Source organism: Sciurus vulgaris, assembly GCF_902686455.1.
Source record: "Sciurus vulgaris genome assembly, chromosome: 16".
NCBI lineage: Eukaryota > Metazoa > Chordata > Mammalia > Rodentia > Sciuridae > Sciurus > Sciurus vulgaris.
In genome coordinates, this window is record NC_136477.1 from 15,735,153 (window position 1) to 15,758,247 (window position 23,095).

A 23,095-nucleotide genomic window follows, 5' to 3' on the forward strand; every position below is an offset into this window, starting at 1 on the left:
AGAGTATTAAAGTCCTCTTTACAAAGAGGACCTTGTCTCCATCAAACACATGTACTAGTGACACTTCATTAGCTCCTAAAGATAATGTAGATGTTGTTTTCAATTTTGGTTTCTTGGTGTTTTGTTGTTGTTGATTTTTTGTGCTGGCTACTTAGTCAGTGGCACTTTTCCACTGGGCTGCATCTCCAAAACTTTGTATTTCTCATTTTGATACCATGTCTCACTAAGTTGCTGAGGATAGCCTAAACTCCTACTCAACCTCCCAAGTCACTGGGAGTACTGGCATGAATTGCTGCAACAGAGATGCTGGTTGTGAATACAGAGGGAAAGCAGAGAACCTCCAGGTGCGTTTTTCTGAAAACTTGGATTCAGCATCTCTGTGTCATTGACCTCATCAGTGTCAACGTGAACCAGCTGAATGACCTGCAGTGGGGCCCAGTCCTGAGGCCAGTGACTCTAGGCTGAGGAGGTCTAGCTGGAGAGAGAAGGCCCTGAAATCCCCCTGGTGCTTCCTGCAGCAGCCCTTTCCTGTGGGTGTCCTGGTGCCGCTGAGCACAACTGCAGAGGAAGAACAGCGAGAAGCTACAGAGCCCTGGGAAACAGAAGCCCCCTTGCAGGTGGTCGGGCCTCTTCCTTTCTGAGGCTGAGACTCTTGTTTGACTGAGGCTTTTTTTTTTTTTTTTTTTTTTTTTTTTTTTGATACGGGATATGGGATATGCAGCTTGCTGGAGTCGATATGTTCTTGAGTATATGAAGGAAATGTGTGATGAATAGAATTAGAGACAAAATTTAAAGATCTCCTGGAGAAAGGGTTTTTGACACTTTGGGTCAGAAAATGAAAGTGACTCAAGATGAGAGTGTCTGTGGTGACTATTAAGGTTTGGAGAGTGTGCACACCATGAGGACGGGACAGCGGCATGGTGACTCCAAAAGTGAAATCCTTAGCTGTCCTGCCTTAGCACCAGGGAGTGGCCCACTCTGAAAACTTGGATTCAGTAAGCTGTCAGTGTGACCTTCAAGCTTGGGAATTTTTTGGGGGGGTGGATACTGGGGATTGAACTCAGGGGCACTCGACCCCTGAACCACACCCCCATGCCTTTCTTGTATTTTATTTACAGACAGGGTCTCACTGATTTGCTTAGCACCTCACTTTGGCTGAGGCAGGTTTCGAACTCTTGATCCTCCTGTCTCAGCCTCCCAAGCAGCTGGGGTTACAGATGTGCACACCTGAGCATGGCAGGGATATGTTTCTCTTTCTGAATCTAAGTTTTTCTGTGGCCTCAGGTGGAGCAGGCTGGTTTCTGAGTTCAAATGTTTCCTTTTATTCCCTCTTAAATTCTTTGTAGAAAGTTGCTTCCATGTAACTCCATTTTCCCCCTGAATTGAATAACTGCACTTCCCTGTAGGTATGTTTTTATTGTCTTAGGTAAAAATAGGTAGACTGACAGAAAAGGCATAAGAAAGCTTGGCTATGCAGCCAGCTGTCTCATCCCAAATGTCTGACCTCTGACAACATGAGGCACGCCCTCACTCCCTTCTGTTCCATTATGTCTTGATGTCCGGTAAATGTCCTTTTCTTTCTTGGTATCAGGGATTGAACCTGGTGGCAATCAACCACTGAGCAACACCCCCAGGCCTTTTATTATATTTCTGTTTTGAGACAGCATCTTCATAAGTTGCTGATACTGGCTTTGAACTTGGGCTCATCCTGCCTCAGCATCTTGAGCTGTTGGGATTATAGGCATGTGCCACCATGCCTGGCAAGATGTCCTTTTCTGACCTGAGGTGTTATCTCCATGGACATTGCATCTGGAACTGCCTGAGTACACTTGTTACCTCAATTACAGGGGAACAAACAGGAAGAGCTCTCTGAATACAGTGAGAAGACAACTGTAATTCTGAATTTTCCTTAGCCAATTATATCCCAATTTTTCAATTCTGCAAAGAATTGAAATTAATTTAATTATATATTACAATAATTAATGAAGCAGACCAGGTATCCACACCCAAAAGGCCCTTGCCATAATTAAGCTTCTCTTCTTTTTAAAGAAAATCTTTATGTATTCATTTATTTAATTTTTGATGTGGTGCTGAGGATCCAACCCAGTGCCTCACACATGCAAGACAAGCACTCTACCACTGAGCTACAGCCCCAGCCCTAAGCTTCTCCTCTTGTCATGAAGATTTGTACAAAGAGTGTCAACAGGATTTCAGATGAGTTCACAGAAAGCTCAATGTGGTTTGAAGAATTTATATTTTCTTTTAAATGGCAGGTTTGCAGAGAAAACGTGTGAAAATTCTGTCTAGCCTAGGAATATGGGACAATAACTATTAAGTTCCCACCCACTGACATATAACCACACCAATGAGTATAATATTTAAAGAATTTCCACACTGGAGGTCCAGAGAATTTCAGGCACTAGGCACACTCTGGACCAGCCAGTTGCAGCCAGTGAACCTACTTCCTGAAAATTCCTCCTGCGTTGTACATCATTAATAGTAGTTATCAATAATAATATCTTGGAGTACACTTAAAATTGTATTTTATCGGGGCTACAGTTGTGGCTCAGTGGTAGAGCCCTCGTAGCACGTACGAGGCTCTAGGTTGGATCCTCAGCACCGCATTAAAAAAATAAATAAAATAAAGGTTGTTTTCTTTTTTGTTTTTGTTTTGTTTTGTTTTGTTTTGTTTTTAAAGGCTCAGTTGTTAAATGCCCCTGGTTTCAATCCCTGGTACCAAAAATTAAATAAATAAATAAATAAAATTATATTTTATAAATCATATCAGGTATTGCTTACTATATTTAATTTTTATAGGTATTCCCACACCTGGAGGTGGACCTAAATGGATATATGCACTTATCCCTCACGTTGTGTCAGATCCAGGCCCTTGGGAGGAAGCTGGGACTGGAAAGGGCTGTAGCTGGAAACCATCGCTTGGGTTTTATTCAGTCAGGTAGAGGTTATGGACGGCTGTCACTCAGAATTCAGGGGCGGATCCAGGATCACTAGCCAATCAGAGACAAGGGGTGGGCCTGCATGAACTGTCCAATCAGGCGCGCAGCTGGAAGAGGGCGGAAACCTTTCTCTTTAGAAGAGCTTCCTTCCTGGAGCTGCCATGGTAGGTGTCCCGCGGGTTGTGGGAAGAGCCCCTCTAAGTGGCTCAGCCAGGTCGCTGTGATCTCCGCCCTCTACCCCGAAGGCGGCAATGGTGAGTGTGGCGGGCGTCGTTCCGGGAGCGGGTCTCCGTGAGTTGAGAGACAAGTCGCTGTGGAAGGAGCCGGAGCTCCGGCGTCCCTGCGGCGTCTGCGGTCCGAGGCCCGCTGGCCCGCTCGGCCCTGAGTCCTGCGCGGCCGCTTGGCCCGGCCGGAGCGTCTGTGGGCCGCGCGGTCCTCGCAGCCCCGCGTGTCCCCGTCCGCGGTGGCGGCAGGAGGGTCGCGGGGAGACTGGGACTCGGTGTGAGGCTGACGCGGGTGCCCAGTGCGTCCCTGCGCCTCAGGGGGACCTGGTGACCCTGAATTCCGGAACGCTGGGGAGCCGGCTCTAAAGCCGGGACTGCCCCTCAGCCCGGGGCGTGTGGGGCCGGAAGCGAGCAGACCCCTAGGTCCTCCTCCACGGGGCCTCCTGAGGGGAGGTCGGCGCCCGGCTCCGCGGTGTGAGGACAGATGCGAAGGGAGGAAAGCAGAGCTGCGTGTAGGAGTCGAGCAGCTGAGGGGAGCCCGCCGTGACGTCCGCAGGCTCCTCAGCGGTCAGCGGAGGAGGACCTTCTCCCGAGAGGGGCGCGGAGGGCGCACCAAGAAGGTGGTGGGTGAAGGGAGGCTGGCGGGTGCGGCAGCATCTTAGATCCCAGAGCCTTTCGCCCTGATGGTTGCGTTGTGTTTGTTTGGTACCGGCCTTGAACCCAGGTCCTTAACCACTGAGCCCTATCCCAGCACTGCCCCCGCTTTTGTTTTTGTTTTTGTTTTTGTATTGGGTATTGAACCTGGGGACACTTTACTACTGAACTGCACCCCCAGCCCTTCTTATTTTTTATTTTGAGACAGGTCTCACTAAGTGGCTGAGGCTGACTTTGAACTTGAGAACCTCCTGCCTCCGCCTCCCTAGGCACTAAGATGTATCTTGAGTTAATTGATCACCCTGACCTTCAGCATTTTTCTTAAGTGATCCTTCGTTTTTGTGAAATTGTTTTTCTCTGTGTCCAACTTTTTGTTCTGTAACAATAGTGTTGTTTTTAATTTGAAATTGATTTTTTATGTTTGGTTTATAGAAAAAGGATGGATTTTTGCATATTAAGCTAGTGTGTGTTTTACATCCTTGCAACACTCCCATATTAATTCCAGGAGTTTTTGTTGGTTCTTTGGGATTTTGTGGGTAGGCGGTAATGGTCTGTGTGAAGAGTCAGTTTTTGTTTGTTTTCAGTCTCAGTGCCTATCATTATTATTTCTTATGCTTTCTCTGTACCTATTGGTTTGATCTTAGGATTTTGTTGTTTAGCTTGTTGAGGTGATCAGTTACATGAGTTGACTTTTAAATGTTGGTCATTCTTAAATACTTACAATAGGGGCTGGGGTTGTGGTTCAGTGGTAGAGCACTTGCCTAGCATGTGTGAGACACTGGGTTCAATTCTCAGCACTATGTACAAATATATAAAATATAGGTCCATTGACAACTCAATATTTTAAAAAAGTACTTATAATGATTCCTACTTGAATTTGTTGGATCATTCTGTTTGTATAAGGATAGATGTAAATTGCCATTATTTGGTGAAGATTTTTTTCTCTCTCTCTCTCTCTCTCTCTCTCTCTCTCTCTCTCTCTCTCTCTCTCTCTCTCTCTCTCTCTCTCTCTGCAGTGCTGAGCATCAAAGCCAGTGCTTCACACATGATAGGCAGGTGCTCTACGCTGACCTATCACAAGGCCCTGTTGAAGATTTTTTTCCTGTTTATTCAGAAAGCTGTTTGTCTTCTCTCCCGGCTCCCCTGTAATGGGACTGAAAAGCAGGACATTCTCACTGAGCTACACCCATAGTCCCTCCCTCCCTCCCTCCCTCCCTTCCTTCCTTCCTTCCTTTCTTCCTTCCTTCCTTCCTTCCTTCCTTCCTTCCTTCCTTTTTCCATCCTGTTTTGTGTCATGGCACTATGGGCCTCATACATTATTGAGTAGTACGTTTGCATCTGTTGCCTGGAAGAGATTGTGATGATTGATTATTGATGTCATTAAATGTTAGTCAGAATAAGCCCAAGAAACCAAGTGAGCTTGGTTCTCCCTGTTGAGTTGCTATTATTTCAATTTCTATAACACATAGAACCTTAGAACCTTATGTACATTGTTTATCTTTCCTGCTGTGAGTTTTTGTGGATTGTTTCTTTCCAGAAATTGGTGATTTCTTCCAAGTTATTTTTGTGTGCTTTGAGTATCTTGCTCTTGTTTTGCCAGTTATCTGATGTAGTACATTAGAGTTGAGGACTTTTCTAACATATGCATTCATTGTTCTAAATTTCTCCCTATGCACTGCTTTTTCTATATCCCACAAGTGATGTTAAGATGTTTGTTTCTTTTCACATATTGTGAAATACTTAAATTTCTTTGGTGTTGTTTCCTTCGATGCATGTGTCATTCAGCCATGTAGTGTGTAATTTCTTGGACATTCTCCAGTTGTGTTTATGCTATTGATGTCTTCATTTCAGTATGGTCTGAACGTGAGCAACTGTATGATTTATAGCTGGGACTCATGCAGTATGAACAAAGGATCTTGAGTAGGGGTAACAGGAGATGGAGAAAGTCACAGAGACAGAGAACCCAGAGACATTTTAAACAAATCTGGGGCCAGGTGGGACACTGTCCTGTGATGGAGGAACAGTGACCCAAAACTAACTCTGCAAGTTTATAATATTGGGGCTCCTAATCAGGAAGTTTAACTCTGGGGACATTGTAAATTGTTCAGTTCTTGTGACTTACTAAGAGGCTTCTTTGTGTACTATAAAGTTACAGAGCTAGAAACTTTTTGAGGCAGTCCTGCTCTGTACCCAGAAAATCCACTGTACTGGGACATTTGATAGCTGTTAGCATCAGAGTGCCATATCAAGGCTGTTCACATCCTCACCTTTTGGCAATGAATGTTTCCCAGGCTTGGCTTTTGCCGACACAACAGGATCAGCCCGTGACTGGTTTCTCTTCTGCTGTCCACAGTTTGTGCTTCTTTAGATTTGTTAAGGTGTGTCTTGTAGCTCAGAACATGGTCCGTGTTGGTAAATATTCTGTATTGTGGTAGAGCAAGATGGGAACTTTAGCAGCTTAAGAGCTGACAGACTGACACCCAGAAGCTCTGCTTACTGACATTTAAACATAGGGGCTTGCAGTGACTAAAGGTCCCTGTAAAAGATAACTGCAGTAGCAGAAGCAGGAAACCAAGCAATGGGGACAGAACAGTCCCACTTTAGGCTTAGTGCAATAAAAGTCCCTAAGCTATATGATGTAAGAGTCCCTGGGCTGTTGACAAGCTTGTACCCATGTAAGAAATGTAGAATGCACCTTCCAGTAGAGTGGCACCAACTCCCTTGCCTTGATGTACCCCAAATGTGGTGTATAAAAGTAAAAGCCCTGCTGTGCTCAGGGCTCAGGCTTGGGTATTATCGCTCTGGGCCATGTTACCATGAGTGAAGTGTTGCCTCTAAATCTCCACCCTCTCACTTCCCACTACAGTGTGATCTTGAGAAAATGTATACTAAAGGCAGGATGTAGCTCAGAGTTAGACATACTTAGCTAGTATTTGCAAAGCCTTGGATTCAATCTCCAGCAATACAAAAGGAGGAGGAGACAAAAGTAACATACTCTGTTGTTGTTCTATAAAAGAAGATGTGTCTAGTGGATGTCTGATGCTCTTGATTTCAATTTTGCCATTACTAATTTTCTGCCTTCTTGATCTGCCAGTTGCTGATAGAGATATGTTGAAATCTCAAAATGTAATTATGAATCTGTGATTGTTCCTTGAGTTCCATGTTTCTGCCTCATGTGGTTTGATCCTCTGTCTAAGAGAGTATATATTAAGGATTGTTACGCCTTCTTGGAGAATCAACTGTTATATCACTATTTAGTTCCTTTATTCCTTATTATTTTGTTTGAGGTACAGCTTTTATTAGTACAAAATAATAGAGTCAATACTAGGATCAACATAAGTTTGTCTTTAAATCATCGTTGTCTTCATGTTGATCTTATTTTGGAAATATTTATGCATTTTTAATAAATAAAAATTGAATACATTTTAATTTCAAACATAATGCTTTCAACCAGATGTTGTGGGGCATACCTGTAATCCCATCTACTTGAAAGGCTTAGGAGGAAGATGGGAAGTCCAAGAGCAACCCTGTGGAACTTAGACCATTTCTCAAAATAAAAATTAAAAAATGACTTGGGAATGTAACTCACAACTGAATGCTCCTGTTCAGCTCCATGTGGGCATATGTGTGTGGTATATATACGTGCCTATATATGGAACACCTATAGTGATGGTGTCATATAAATTGTTAGAATTGGAACCTGCAAATTACTCTATGTTCTTTTTTTGGGTTAGTTGCTTTTTTGTTTGGTGATACTGAGGATTGAAGCTTTATCACAGAGCTATATCCCCAGCCCCTTTATTATTATTTTTTTAAGAGTTAGGGTCTTGCTACATTGCCAAGGCTTGCCTTGAATTTGTGATCCTTCTGCTTTAACATACTGATTCAGTGGGATTACAGAAGTGTACCACTTACCCAGTGAATGTCTTTGTTGACTAAGTACAAATTCTGAGGTTTCTCAGATATGGCTTTTCTCTATTTTTTTCCTGCTAATGAATGTTCTTTTTATTATTAGTATCATTATCATTATTATTATTATTAATTTCTATGCAAGGATTGAACTACTTATGGGTGTTTAACCACTGAGCCACATCCCCAGACTTCTTTGTATTTTATTTAGAGACATGGTCTCACTCAGTTGCTTAGACCCTGTCCAAGTTGCTTAGGCATGGTTTGAACTTCTGAACCTCTTGCCTCAGGCTCCCTATTCATTGGAATTATAGGCATGCACCACTGCCCCGGCTCTTTATTATTCTTTGATTTTTTTGTTATACTTGATATGTTAACATTTGAAGGGTCTAATGGGTGTCTGTATAAACCAGATTCTCCTCTTTCAGTGTTTGAGCAAAAATATTTGATAGGGTTAAATTTGATTTCAGTCCCTGGTTTGAAGGTTATGGTATAATTGAAACTACAGAGTGTGTGGAGTGTATCAATTTATCCTCCAATCATAAATAGACCTTTGTTGTTTCGCTATGATCTTCAATAATTATGTTTATATGGCTTTTCCTCCAACAAGGACACAAATCTCTTTATGGTGTTTTATATTGAGTTAAAATGTTTAGTGTGTCTTTAGTCCTGTATTCATTAATTTTGGTTTGCATATTAATCATGTGTTTGTGTTGGGTGTAGTGGGGATTGAACCCAAGGCCTTGCACATGCTAGGCAACTGCTCTAACACTGCCCTACATCTCCAGCTCTTTTTTATTTTTCATTTTGAAACAGGGTACCTGCATGGACTTTGGGATCCTCTTGCCTCTGCCTCACAAGTAGCTGCCATTACAGATGTGTGCCACAATGCCTTGGAGCACACTAGTCCTTTTTTATGGTGTATATTGCAGAAATTTTTGTACTTTGTTGTTTGTCTTTTACTTTTCTCTGTTTTCACAGATTTAAATTGTTCCACTTAATTTTTAGGAATTATTACTTTTTTAAATTAGGAAACACTCTGTTTATTTGTGTTTAAAAGGTATTTGTGTCTTCTCAAACTATCCCAGTGTTGTCTTTCTTGTTTCAATGTGTAATTTGAATATCATCCTTGGAACAGAGAGGAACACTTGGCATTTCCAGGTAAATAGACACCTTTTTGTCCCTGTCTTGACTATTAGAGAGATTGGAGTGTCTGCCACTGTTGTACAATGTGCCCACTGTGTCACGAATCAGTTTTTTGTTCACATGAAGGCCCATTGGGTGCTCTTTTCTTCTTAATGATCTGTTTGTTAATCTTTCTGTTAATAGTATACTCTTCAAATAGTGTGGTTTCAAAATGTTCTATATATATTAGTCAAATGATCACTTTCTTATTTTAATGAATTTAAATATTCTTAGACATTTATTATGCCTAGATAATTTGATAAACTAGTTTTTTTCCTTTGGTGGGGGGTTTGGGGAATGATGCTAGAGGCTCTAATTCATTGAGCCACATCCCTGCCCCTTTTAAAATATTTATTTATTTTACTTTTTATTATTTTGAGACAGGGTCTCATTAAGTCTGAGTTGCTGGGATTATAGCATGTTCGTCCACACCAGGCATGAACAATGTTTTGGTTTCCTTATTACTGGCATTTTGCAATTTTAGCTCCATGTGAGAGGTGGCATCTATGCCACTGAAATCTTTCTAACAAAATGTACCGCTTTCCCCGTATTTTATTGTGCTTTGACGTTCTCCAACAAAAACTTGAATGATCACCTGTTAGTTTATTGAGTTATACTTCATGAGTCTTTTTTACTATTTTATTCTGGAGCTAAGGAACAGGCTTCCAGAGGTTGTCCCTTAGGGCAATCCCAAAGGATGTGCTGAATTCCGTAAATAAGGAGTTGTCAAAAGAGTTTCCAAACCTGATCTAACACACCTCTTCCCAGAGATTGGTCACCCAGAGTGTCTTTAGGGGCTGATTAGGTAGGCAGCCTCTGACAAGCATGTGAGAATATTGCAAACATTTGGAGGACCAATAGGACTTAAGCAGGCTACATTTTGTTGGGATAAACTGTTTGTGAACCCCAATTCCCTCCTTGCAGTTAAGCTGGTGAGGTCCCTCCCAACAATAGTTCCCAGATTCCAACAAGATCTAAGTATTCTAAGCATGTTCTCAAGCATTTCTAAGAATATACTGTCTCAGGACAGCTGCTGTTATTGAGTGCAGTACATAGTTGGATTTGTTGTGAGACGTGCTAGAGACCAGTGTACAAAGAGATTTGGAGTGACCCTGCACCTTGGCGACTGTTCTTTTCTCTCTGTTACTCTACCAAGTAGGTAAAGTCCAGCTTCAGAATTGCCGTGTGAGACCAAAGGACGAATGATATCACTAATAAGTGGAGGATGACACATAATGGGGGGGAGGGACGGGTTAGTGTTAGGGTTAGAGTTAGGGTTAGGGAGGGGGGCAAGTATGGAGGAAGGAAGTACTGTATAGAGGGTAAAGAGGGGTGGGAGGGGTGGGGGGAAGGGAAAAAAATAACAGAATGAATCAAACAACATTACTCTATGTAAATTTATGATTACACAAATGGTATGCCTTTACGCCATGTACAAACAGAGAAACAACATGTATCCCATTTGTTTACAATAAAAAAAAAAAAAGAATTGCCGTGTGAGAGGATGTGAGCATGGCTGGAGAGTGAGAGTGTGACAACCAGGTGATGGAGTATTGGGAGGACCTAGTGTCATGTGAAACTCTCACACAGTGAGTCCAGGTCTCCAGTGCCGTGTGTCTCATTTCCTCCTGGCGATACCTATGGGATGTTTTAGGAGTCAGTGACCTTTGAGGATGTGGCTGTGAACTTCACCCTGGAGGAGTGGGCTTTGCTGGATCCTTCCCAGAAGAAGCTCTTCAGAGACGTGATGCAGGAAACCATCTGGAACCTGACCACTATAGGTAAGGGTGACCCACTTTCCTCACTTAGTCAATCAGAGAACTGTTGTTACTTGCTGATCAGTGCTGTTCCATGATCTGGAATATGGAAAGCCCACATTGTGGTAACTATACTGGCATGGTGACATACAAGAGATCTGCAAGTCTCTGCTAGTTTTTATGTAATGTTGAAATAAGGCATAATGCTTTTTCTGCATTTAGGAAAACAATGGAAAAATCAGGACATCATCAATGATCACTGCAATTCCAGAGGATATCTGAGGTAATTAAACTCACAAGAGAAGACATTATCCCTCACAAATCTTGGAGTGACTTATAAGAAATTATGAAAGGTAGGAAATGATACTGGTTCAAATGGACTTAATCTCAGTTTTCTTACAACAGTGCATACAGGCTGAGCATCCATAATTGGGAAGTTCAAAACCCAAAGTGTTCCAGTGTGGGTACCATCTGCAGCACTAACATGATGCCAACAAGTGACATTTTCTGATATTTTATTATATGCAAACTGTGTTCCCCGAACAAATTATTCAAAATGTAAGAAGTTGCCTTGAAGTGGGTTCCATTTTGAAGATATCTTATTATGTATATTCAAATGTGACAAAATCCAATCTGAATTTTGTCCTATGCACTTCATATAAGTAGTATTCAATTATAATTAAATGTGATAAACATGTTTAAAGTTAACAAAATACTTATCTTGGAAGGAGTTTTTAGAATTCCCAGATGGGTGGTGGTGCATACCTATAATCCCATCAGCTTGGGAGGCTGAAGCAGGAGGATCACAAGTTTGACACCAGCCTCAGCAATTTAGTAAGGCCCTGAACAACTTTCTGAGATGTGGTCTCAAAATCAGTCAATAAGTAAATATCTTTGAAAGGAGTGGAATTTAGCTCATTAGTAAAGCTTACACAGCATAAAACCATTTCATCTGGTAAATCATTAAATAAACATATCCTTAGTAATGTGCTTTTCATTCTTTGCAGAATTCAAGAGGTAGAGAGACTGTGTGAACAGAAAGAAGATAGTCAATGTGGAGAAATCATCAGCCAGATCACAGATCCTCTTATAAACAAGACAAGTTCTTCTGGAGTAAAACCAAGTGAACACCATGTGTATGAATTCCACATTGCTGATTCATCCCTAGCCATGCCCCTTGCAGCTCACACTGGACACAAAGGACATGAGAATCCCCAACATATTCAGAAGCATGAAAGAACTCACACAGCAGAGAAATCCTATGTGTGTAAACACTGTGGAAAAGCCTTTTGTTTTCCCAGATCTCTTCAAACACACGAAAGAAATCACACGAGAGAGAAACCCCATGTGTGCAAGCAATGTGGAAAAGCTTTTAGCTCTTCCAGTTACACTAAAATCCATGAACAAATTCACAGTGGAGAAAAACCTTATAAATGCAAGCATTGTGGGAAAGCCTTTTGTTTTCCCAGTTCCCTTCAAATGCATGAACAAATTCACAGTGGGAAAAAACCCTATGTGTGTAAGCAATGTGGAAAAGACTTCAGTACTTCTAGATACCTGAAAACACATGAAAAAATTCACAGTGGGGGGAAACTCTGTGCATGTAAGCAATGTGGAAAAGCCTTTAGTTCTTCCTATTACATTAAAATCCATGAAAAAATTCACAGTGAAGAGAAACCCTGTGTATGTAAGCAATGTGGAAAAGCCTTTAGTTCTTTCTATTACATTAAAATCCATGAACGAATTCACAGTGGAGAGAAGCCACATATATGTAAACAGTGTGGGAAAGCTTTTCATTTACATAGCTCTCTTCAAAGACATGAAATAACACACACTAGAAGGAAACCCTTTGTATGTAAGCAATGTGAGAAAAACTTTATTTCGTCCAGTTCCATTAGAAAACATGAACGAATTCACAGTGGAGAGAAACCCTATACATGTAAACAATGTGGCAAAGCCTTTCTTTTTCTCAGTTCCCTTCAAATGCATGAACAAATTCACAGTGGAATAAAACCCTATGTATGTAAGCAATGTGGAAAAGGCTTTAGTTCTTCTAGCCATGTGAAAACACATGAAAGAAGTCATACTGAAGAGAAACCTTATACATGTAAACAATGTGGGAAAGCATTTCATTTCCCCAAATCCCTTCAAATACATGAAATAACTCACAGTGGAGAGAAACCTTATGTGTGTAAGCAGTGTGGAAAAGGCTTTAGTTCTTCCAGCTCCATTAGAAAACATGAACAAATTCACAGTGGAGAGAAACCCTGTGTATGTAAGCTATGTGGAAAGGCCTTTAGTTCTTCCTATTACATTAAAATCCACGAACGAATTCACAGTGGAGAGAAACCTTATAAATGCAAACAATGTGAGAAAGCCTTTCATTTTCCCAATTCCCTTCAAATTCATGAGCAAATTCACAGTGGAAAGAAACCCTATGTATGTGAGCAATGTGGAAAAGCTTTTAGTTCTTCCAGCTCCATCAGAAAACATGAACGAGTTCACACTGGAGAGAAACCCTATATATGTAAACAATGTGGAAAAGGCTTTAGTACTTCTAGATACTTGAAAACACATGAACAAATTCACAGTGGAGAGAAACCTTGTGTATGTAAGCAATGTGGAAAAGCCTTTAGTTCTTCCTATTATATTAAAATCCATGAACGAATTCACAGTGGAGAGAAACCTTATAAATGCAAACAATGTGGGAAAGCCTTTCGTTTTCCCAATTCCCTTCAAATTCATGAGCAAATTCACAGTGGAAAGAAACCCTATGTATGTAAACAATGTGGGAAAACCTTTAGTTCTTCCAGCTCCATTAGAAAACATGAACGGATTCACGGAAGAGAAACCCTATATATGTAAACAGTGTGGGAAAGCTTTCAGTTCTAATTCACTCAGAAGGCATGAAGAAGCTCAACACTCACGAAAAACCCTATGTATGTAAACAATGTGGAAAAGGCTTTAGTTCTTCTCTCCACATCAGAACACATGAATGAATTCACAGTGAACAGAAACCCTATACATATAAACAATGTGGGAACGTTTTCATTCGTATTCAGTCAGAAGACATGAATTAATGCACATTGGAGAAAACCAATGCAAGCAATATGACAAAGCCTATGGCGATCCCATTCCCCTCACACAACATAAAATAATTCACAGTGACAAAAATTTACGTGAGCAGTGTGTGAAATCCTTCAGCCATTCCTCTACCCTTAAAATACACAAAAAAAATGCACGCTGAAGAGAAACCTGTGTGTGTGTAAAGAAAGCAGCAAAGCCTTCACTCCATCACTCCATCCAGTTACCTTCTCAAACAGCAAGGAATTCACAAGAGAGAAACCCCATGAGTGTGAGCAATGTGAGAAGGCCTTTACTGTTGACAGTTCCCCCTGATACCATGAAAAAATTCACAGTGGGGAGGAACCTTAATGATGTCAGCAATGTGGAAAAGCCTTTTTCTCAGATTCTTTCAACTACAAAAGAACACACTGGAGAGTAATCCTGTATACCGAAAAATGGGAACACTTTTTGCCATCTTGGTTCAGTACGCAGTGGAACGAACCTGCAATAGAAGGTGTGTGCAGTGATCTCCATTTGGTTCACATGCAATAAACTACAGTGGATCAAAACCCTGTGAATGTGAGAAATTCTTAGAAGAGAGGTGTCACATGTAACATAGTTCCAAAGGCTTATGAAAATTCCTTCTGTAGCAGAATCCTATAAATGCAATTAATATGAAGAACTTGGTGCTAAATAACTTCATTAGCAGTCTCCAGAAAATGTACTACCTAGAGGATATGTCCCAAAACTTATATTGTGTTTACCAGTAATTCATTCTTAAAGTAGGTCTCTGCACTGTGTTTCTGGTTTGTATACTTGAAAATAAAGATAGAGGTGAAACACCTCTGAGTTTTGTTTAGACTATACTATTTGAATTTAATAGGTAATTTATTCTTAATCAAACCAGGTAGTAAGCCTTCTAACATTTTGAAGCATATTGGAGCCAAAGCAAATTGATGTGTGTTTCTAATATGCCATTAGGCTTAATTTGTATGTAGTGTGTCAATTATTGTGGTTAATGGGCCAGTGAAGAGTTTTGGTTGTTGCGAATTTTCCACTGGCTTCACATAATGGGTCATGCATACCTTTTTATTTATATATACATACAGATATGTGTATATGTATACATGTGTATGTTTGTTTCCAGGGGAAAAATGATATTTGTACATGGATTTTATATTTTTCACAGTTTGATGGCATATTTTTCTATAGTATGGATGCATCATAATTACACATAATGGTGAAATTCATTTTTACTTGTACATACCCATGCTATAGCAATAGATGTATATTTTCTTCAAATCAGATTTCTATGCATGCTTTTTCAGATTTTCTTAAATGTTCAAACAAATTTACAGATTAATATACATTAGCTTTTTCTTTTAAAATTTTTTCTTGGAAACATTGATAATATTGTGGAAGAGTCCTTTTTTTTTTGGTAATACAGATCTACTGAGAAAAATGAAACTCTTTTTCAGTGGGGTAGCAATCTCTTTAATTGGTAGACTTTCCTATTGAGTTAATTATAGCTCTCATCTGTGCAGCATTTCTTATAGCTCAAGGGCAGGAAAATTAGATTGCTGTGTCAGCCCTAAAGACAAGTTTATGACTCAAACTTTTCCCCCTTTTTTGCAGTTTTGCACATTGAATCCAGTGCCTCACACTTTCTATTTAAGTGTTCTGCTACTGAGCTATATCCCCAGCCTCATTTATTTTATTTTGATACAGAGTCAGAGTTGCCCAGAGTAATGTCTAATTTGCAATCCTCCTGCTTTAGTCTCCCAGGAAACAGATTTTAGGCCTGTGCCACTCAACCCAGCTGATTAAAAGGCATTTTAACAGGACCAGGGAAGAGTTCAAAAACAGAAGAAAACAAAGGCTGACAATAAATTACCTTTTTTCTGAAATACATTTATATAGTACTTTATCTCACATTCCAATTTACCTGATCTTGTTAGGTCAAAGGCATCTATTTCCAAGAAGTTGAATTAGAAATATTTTACAGAAATCAGGGAGAGAAGGAATCTATGCCTATTGACTTCTAAAATAATTTTTCTAGTACCCCGTTATAAGATAGTATTAAAGTTTATAAGAATAAGATGTTTGTTTATTTTGGTGATGGGATTGAACCCAGGTGTGCTTAACTATTGAGCCATATCCCTAGCCCTCTGTATTGTAATTAGAGGCAGGGCTTGCTGTGGTGCTTAGAGCCACGCCAAGTCGCTGAGGCTGGCTTTGAATTTGAGATCCCCCTTCCTCAACATCTCAACCTGCTGGGATTACAGATGGGTGCCACCTCACCCATCTTTGGGGCCTGTTTACCCTTTTTTGATAGAGATATTTATATGCTTTAGATTTTTATCAAAATTTGTTTGAATGGATCAATCACTTGTGGGGTGGTTGACAAGGGAGTCTCAAAATGGTGAATAGAATATATCAAGTCCCCGGCAGAGACACCTGGTGACAACCATGGATTGGAAGATGAGGGAACTATGGAAGCAGAGGGAAAAGGGATGAATTTACATGATTTAGAGGGCCTTGAGTCAAGATTCTTCCACAATGCCTAATGGGCTCAGGGTTGATTTTAATGGCTCCCTTAATTCCTATCACCACACATGATTCCTGGGTATGCTTCTCTATTGAGAGCCAAGAAGTCAGTTTCCTCTTGGATACTGGATCCACAGAGGGCTACCTACTTTTAAAAGATAAATTAATCATTGTCAGACCAAGACATTTGGAGGAAGTTACAAAAATTGGTATATGACCCTGATCAATCCTTAGATGATATTGTCCAATTTGCAACTTCCATGTTTTCTAACAGGGATTAACAGGAAAAGGAAAGGGAGTGTGCAGATGGGAAAAAGACTGAGGTGTTGGTCGTGCCACTAGGAGGAGTAAGCTTCCTGGATAAGATAAGAGAAAAATGAAATGAACCCCAAGCCACAAAAGGGGTTTGTTTTTGTTGCGAAAGGAGGACAAATGGCCATATCTGGAGCTCTGTGCTAAATGTGAAGACAATCATTAGAGGATGCCCTGAGGGTGTAGGTACTCTAGGCCAGATTCCTCCACACAGGCCTGATGGGGCCCAGGTCAATTCTAATGGCCCCGTAACTCCTATCACCACACATGAGCCCTGGGCATGCTTCTCTGTAGGATCCCAGAGGTCAGCTCCCTCTTACATACTAGCGCCAGCTTTTCCATGCTCACCTCTTACCGTGGACCTCCCCTTTGATATTATAACAGTGCCAGGGGCATCTGGATCGCCTATTAACCAGAAAATGTCCTCCCCCATGGAGTTGTGTGTGGGATGGGATGATGTTTTCTCACACATTCCCGATAGTCCCTGAGTGCCCTACCACTGTATTGAGGAGAGATTTACTTTGAAAGCTCCAGGCTCCCAACAAGCTAAACTTTGAACCATTATGTTGACCTCTATTAGTTTGCGACATAAACCCGGAAGTATGGGCCACTGAAGGCAAGGTTGGATGGGCAAAAAGTGCAGTTCCAATTAAAATAGTCTTAAAGGATCCCTCTTTCATTCCTTATCAGAGACAATATTCCTGCACCCAGAGGCAGAAAGGGGCTTATGGAAGATCATTCAGAACCTCAAAGGGCAGGAACATCTAGTGCCCTGCAACAGCCATGCAACAGCCCATCTTAGGAGTTCAGAAGCCAAATGGGGAATGGCACCTAGTTCAAGGCCTTATAATAACTAATGAAGCAGTTGTTCCCCTCCACCCTGTAGTTTCTGACCCATGTACTCTGTTATTTGAGATCCCAGCTGCTGCTGCTTGGTTTACTATATTAGATTTAAAAGATGCCTTTTTCTGTATACCTCAGACTCTCAATCACAGTATTTGTTTGCCTTTGAGGAACCAGGTAGTGGATCTCAACTCACGCGTACAGCATTGCCTTGGGGATCTAGAGGTAGCCCTCACTTGTTTGGACAGGCCCTATCCAGTGACCTAGCAGAATTGAGAGACAGGTCATCTGTGGTTTTTCTCCCATATATAGGTGACATTCTCTTGTGTACCACCACCCAGGAGGAATGTCAAAAGGCCACTACTGAGCTCATAAACTTCTTAGCTGATAGAAGTTATAAGGTGTCAAAAAGGAAAGCTCAATTGTGTCAACAACAGGTTCAATACTTACAATTACATGTGTCTCAGAGAATGCACAAGAAAGGAGCAAATAACCCCCATAGGGCAATGCCCTCTTCCCCAAGTGTAAGGCAACATAGAAGCTTCTTAGGAATAACTGGCTGCTGCAGACTTTGGATGCCTGAATATGGGGAATTAGCTAGCCCTCTTTACAGCCTCCTTAAACTCTACAAAAAGGAACAACTGCCCTGATGCAGGAACCAGAACGTGCTATGGCCTATTAGGGGCCATAAAGCACCTCCCCTCAGCTTACATATGGAGGAAAATTTAACCTGTCTGTCACTGATAGAGAAGGAATAGCCCTGGGAGTAGTCACACAAAAGAATGAACCAGCTCAACAGCCAGTGGCATATCTCAGTCAGGAGCTTGACATAGTGTCTCTGGGAGGGCCCCACTGCCTGGAAGTGATAGCAGCAGTTGCCCTGCTAATCCCTGAAGCAATCAAAATCACGATGGGAAGACACCTCGTTGTCTATACCTTTAGTGATCTCTCAGAGATTTTAAAAACACAAGTGGGGAGAGATCCAAGATGACAGACAAGAGGGAGGCTGCATTCCTTGTTGCTCCATAACCTAGGGTTTCAAGCAGAGGATATCTGTTTCTCGGTGAGACAGTCTTGACTGCTTCTTGGTCACCTGCTGTTTACCCCATTTGTCCATTGTGATCACCTGCAGTCTGCCAGCATATTGATTATTTTTGAGTGCAGATTGCTCACTGACTGGTGCCTATCATCCACCATTTGCCTGCCTCTTATCTGCCCATCACTTTTCACCTACCCATCATCCATCTCCTGAGGTCCACCTGCCGATCATCCACTGGTAGCCAGCCAACCAACTGCAGACCGCCAGTGGATCACCCGCCGCCTGCTCTTGCCTGGAAGTTCACTGTCACAGAACCTACAGGTTTGTTTACATGTGGCTGCCACCATTTTGAGACAACAGGCAGGACCTCTAGGACCCCTGAGCAGACTGACTGAGCCCCATCTCCAGGACCCCTCAGCCCAACTGACCACACCCTGCCTCCAGGACCTGTGGGCCAACTGACTGTGCCCCACCTCCAGGACCCCTCAACTAGACTGGCCACATCCCACCTCCAGGACCCCTGCCCAACCAACTGCACCCCGCCTCCAGGAACCCTGGCTGACCATGCCCACACCCCAAGCTGCAGCTCCCCACTGGCCAACATTTGGAAACCAGAGCAGCCATCTTGGATTCTCCTGGAAGCAGTAGCTCCCATCTTTAGGTGGGGCAATTCCCATCCTGAGATGCCTGCTGTAGACAGGAAGCTCATTTCAGGTACCTCTCATGCATCAGGTTACTGAAGACTGGGAGGTTTGACTACTATATGACAGAGTATAGTTTTTTTTTCTTTTTTTCCCTCTTTTTGAAAAATTTTGTTTTTCTTTACTTTTCTTGCTCTCTAATTTTCCTTTTGTTTATGTGTTTCCTCACAGTCTCTTTCTCCCTTTCCTCATGCTAACAACCAACTTTGTTTGATTGTACTTTCACTCTTTCTACGATCTACAAACTTCTATATACTCTTTTCCTCTCCCACCAAGAGTTATATCCTACACCTCTCCACATCTTCTTTGTCCTCCATTAGAAACTGCAGACCTCATTTTAAATCTATTTGTTATACTGTAGATAATATTTGAGCTCATTCTGTTTATTATGACAATATTGTTAACATCTTCATAGGGGCTATTTGGTTTAGGGGTGCATATTGTCTGTACTGGGCGCTGCTAATATTGATCTCCCCCTTAAAGAGGTTTTGGAAATGTATAGGGTCACTAAAAGCCTATAGGGGGCAAACTGCAATACCCCAGATCTGCACTACTAGAGGGGAAGTTATGTGAACAACATGAAAAAGCAAGGGAAGAAAATGATCCAAACAAACCTACATTCTATATTAATAGAATCCTGTCACAGCATGGTAGAAGAAATGTCAGAAAAGGAGTTCAGAATATACATAATTAAAATGATTTGTGAAGCAAAGGATAAGATAAGAGAGCAAATGCAGGCAATGGATGATCACTTCAATAAGCAGTTGAAAGAGCAACTGCAGGAAGCAAAAGATCATTTCAACAAAGAGATAGAGATTCTCAAAAAAAAAAAAAATACAGAAATCCTTGAAATGAAGGAAACAATAAACCAAATAAAAAACTCAATGGAAAACATCACCAACAGACCAGATCACTTGGAAGACAGAACCTCAGACAAAGAAGACAAAATATTTAATCTTGAAGATAAAGTTGCCTAAACAGAGAAGATGGTAAGAAATCATGAACAGAATCTCCAAGAACTATGGAACATCAAAAGACCAAATCTAAGAATGACCAGGATTGAGGAAGGCACAAAGATACAAACCAAAGGAATGAACAACCTATTCAGTGAAAAACAAAAGGGGGTTATGGTTCTCAAATAGTTACCTCCTGTAATACCAGGCTTTACTCCTGGAAGGACCTGTACCTCAAATAAGGACTTGCTCTAACTGAAACCCAGCCACATTCCTCTCAGAAACACTAGAGGGAAATCCTGAATCTGGCTGCCAGCAAGTCCTAGCTGTAAACTACTCAGCATGAAGAGACCATCAGAGCCTTTCCCCAGTCTAATCCAAACCTCACCATGTACACAGATGGGAGCTCCTTTATGGAACAAGGAGATGACAAGGCTGGATGTGCCCTTGTGACTTGACATGATGCTTTACAGGCACAATCTTTGCCCCCATGCACAAGTGCACAGCTTGCAGAATTGACAGCCCTGAGGAGAGCATTCCAGCTAGAGAAACAACAGTTAGTATTTCCACTGACTTTAAATATGCCTACCTAATCCTGCATGCACATGCAGCTATTTGAAAAGAGAGGATTCCAAACAACTGAGGGAATTTGCCTAACAAACTGAACAGACTTGTAAAACTGTTAGAATCTGTTCATTCACCTAAAGAGGTAGCAGTAATCCGCTGCCAAGGATATCGAAAGGGAATAGATAAACTGGGCACAGTGGCACATGACTGCAATCCCAGCAGCTTGGGAGACTGAGGCAGGAGGATCATGAGTTCAAAACCAACCTCAGCAAAAGTAAGGTGCTAAGCAACTTGGTGAGACCCTGTCTCTAAATAAAATACAAAATAGGGCTGAGAATGTGGCTTAGTGGTCAAGTGCCCCTGAGTTAAATCCCTGGTGTCCTCCTCAAAAAAAGGCAATAGATAGATACCAGAAGGCAATAGACAAGTAGATCAATGGGCCCTCCTCCAGAGATAACACTTCTATATAGTTAATAGACAACAACAGGCTTTATCTCGGGGAGACATTCTCTTACCTTCTGGGTTAATACAGATGGAAGATAATAAACTTTACTTACTTGCTCACTTTCAGTGGGAGGTTTTACATACCCTACATCAGTCTTTCCATTTGGGAGAAGAAAACATTCTTTAAACTCAGAACATTTTAAAAACTAACTCAGAGGGATATTTGAGGAAAAATATACCAAGGACAAACCATCAATAGTCAAAGCCTGTGGGACATGTCAGAAAAATAACCCATTTAATGCCCCAAAAACCTCCAAGATTACAAACCCAGGACAACTTTCCTGGGGAGGAATGGGGACTTTATTTTACCCACGTGTCTAAGAGCAGTAGCTTCCAGTATTTATTGGCTGTGGTAGATATTTTCACTGGATGGACTAAGGCCTACCCCTCAAGAACTGAACAGGCCAAAGTAGTAAAGACCCTATTACAGGAAACAATTCCCTGATTTGGACTGCCTCACAGCCTCCAAAGTGACAATGGAGCAGATGTAACTCAGGAAATAGTCAAAGTCCTAGGCATAAAATATCTCCATTGTACATGAAGACTTCAATCCTCAGGAAAGGTAAAAAAGGCTAATAATATCTTATAGAGATATCTATGAAAACTCAAGAAGCCACTACTCATGGCCTAAGGTACTCCCCTTGGCCCTACACAGAATCAAGAACACATGGCTCAGCCCTTTTGAGCTCTTATATGGGAGGCCATTTCTAAGGAACTATATTCTTCAAGATGAGAAAACTGCAGATCTGGTGCTTATATGCAAAGCTAGCCAAGTTTCAAGTTGAAATTTGAAGATGTCCCATATCTGAGATACTCACTTCTCCTCCTCTGTATAACCCTGGGGATCTAGTTATGGTCAAGAACATACCTTCAGATTCCCCCAATTTATACCCAATTTGGAAGGGACCTTTCCATGTCATTCTGTTTACCCACTCTGCAGTGAAAGTGCTTGGACAGGAGAACTGAATCCACCACTCTCGGGTAACATCCTGCCATCCTGGATTGATGCCCAGAGAATCTTCTCCTTCCCAAGAAACTGAGGAACAATATTTCTATTAAAGTATATGTTAATAGAAGATCTAAAATATCTCTTCTGCAAAGACAATGGTTAAAAGTAAAATTTTGTCATCTCTTTATAGTTAGGCAGGTCCCCTGAAATTACCTGTTTTCTAAATTGGGCTCAACAGCATTCCACTAAGATAATTGCTGCATTTGTGGACTGTCACCCCTTCCAGCATTTCTGGGCTACCATGGTGTGTATCCATCTCTTACAAAAAAATGACTGGAGTAGGTCCAAATCTTCATCATGTCAGCTTAGGATCAGGCTTCCTTAACATGACTCCCAAAGCACAAGAAATAAAAGCAGGAATAAATAATTGGGATAGATTCAAACTAAAAATCTTTTTCTCAGCAAAGGAAACTGTCAGCAATGTGAAGAGAGAGCCTACAGAGTGGGAGAAAATCTTTGCCACACATACTTCAGATAGAGCACTAATCTCCAGAATCTATAAAGAACTCAAAAAACTCTACACCAAGAATACAAATAACCCAATCAACAAATGGGCTAAGGAAATGGGCAGACACTTCATAGAAGAAGATCTACAAGCAATCAACAGATATATGAAAAAAAATTTCAACATCTCTAGTAATAAGAGAAATGCAAATCAAAACTACCCTAAGATTTCATCTCACCCCAATTAGAATGGCGATTATCAAGAATACAAGCAACAATAGGTGTTGGCAAGGATGCGGGGAACAAGGTACACTCATACATTGCTGGTGGGGTTGCAAATTAGTGCAGCCACTCTGGAAAGCAGTGTGGAGATTCCTTAGAAAACTCGGAATGGAACCAGCATTTGACCCAGCTATCCTACTCC

General features: G+C 41.4%; 1 protein-coding gene and 1 long non-coding RNA gene across 9 annotated transcripts in view; one reads left to right on the plus strand and one right to left on the minus strand.

Annotated features, from left to right (window-relative positions):
- LOC306646922 (uncharacterized protein) overlaps positions 1–14,618 on the plus strand; it is a 123,631-nt gene extending 109,013 nt beyond the window's left edge. For 2 of the 8 annotated variants that reach the window (XM_079115786.1, XM_079115782.1), the window contains exons 2-4: positions 10,584–10,710; positions 10,909–10,969; positions 11,694–14,618. In XM_079115786.1, coding sequence (XP_078971912.1) covers positions 10,584–10,710; positions 10,909–10,969; positions 11,694–13,551 — 2,046 coding nt within the window. In that variant the 3' untranslated portion in view covers positions 13,552–14,618. The other 6 variants (XM_079115784.1, XM_079115788.1, XM_079115783.1 and 3 more) reach the window with 6 other exon arrangements.
- The window catches only part of LOC306646932, a 332,017-nt gene continuing 322,187 nt past the window's right edge, over positions 13,266–23,095 (minus strand). The window contains exons 2-3 of the long non-coding RNA XR_013760005.1: positions 13,485–21,229; positions 13,266–13,400 (exon numbers count right to left, since the gene is read on the minus strand). This is a non-coding gene — a long non-coding RNA (uncharacterized lncRNA). The remainder of the gene's footprint in view (positions 13,401–13,484; positions 21,230–23,095) is intronic.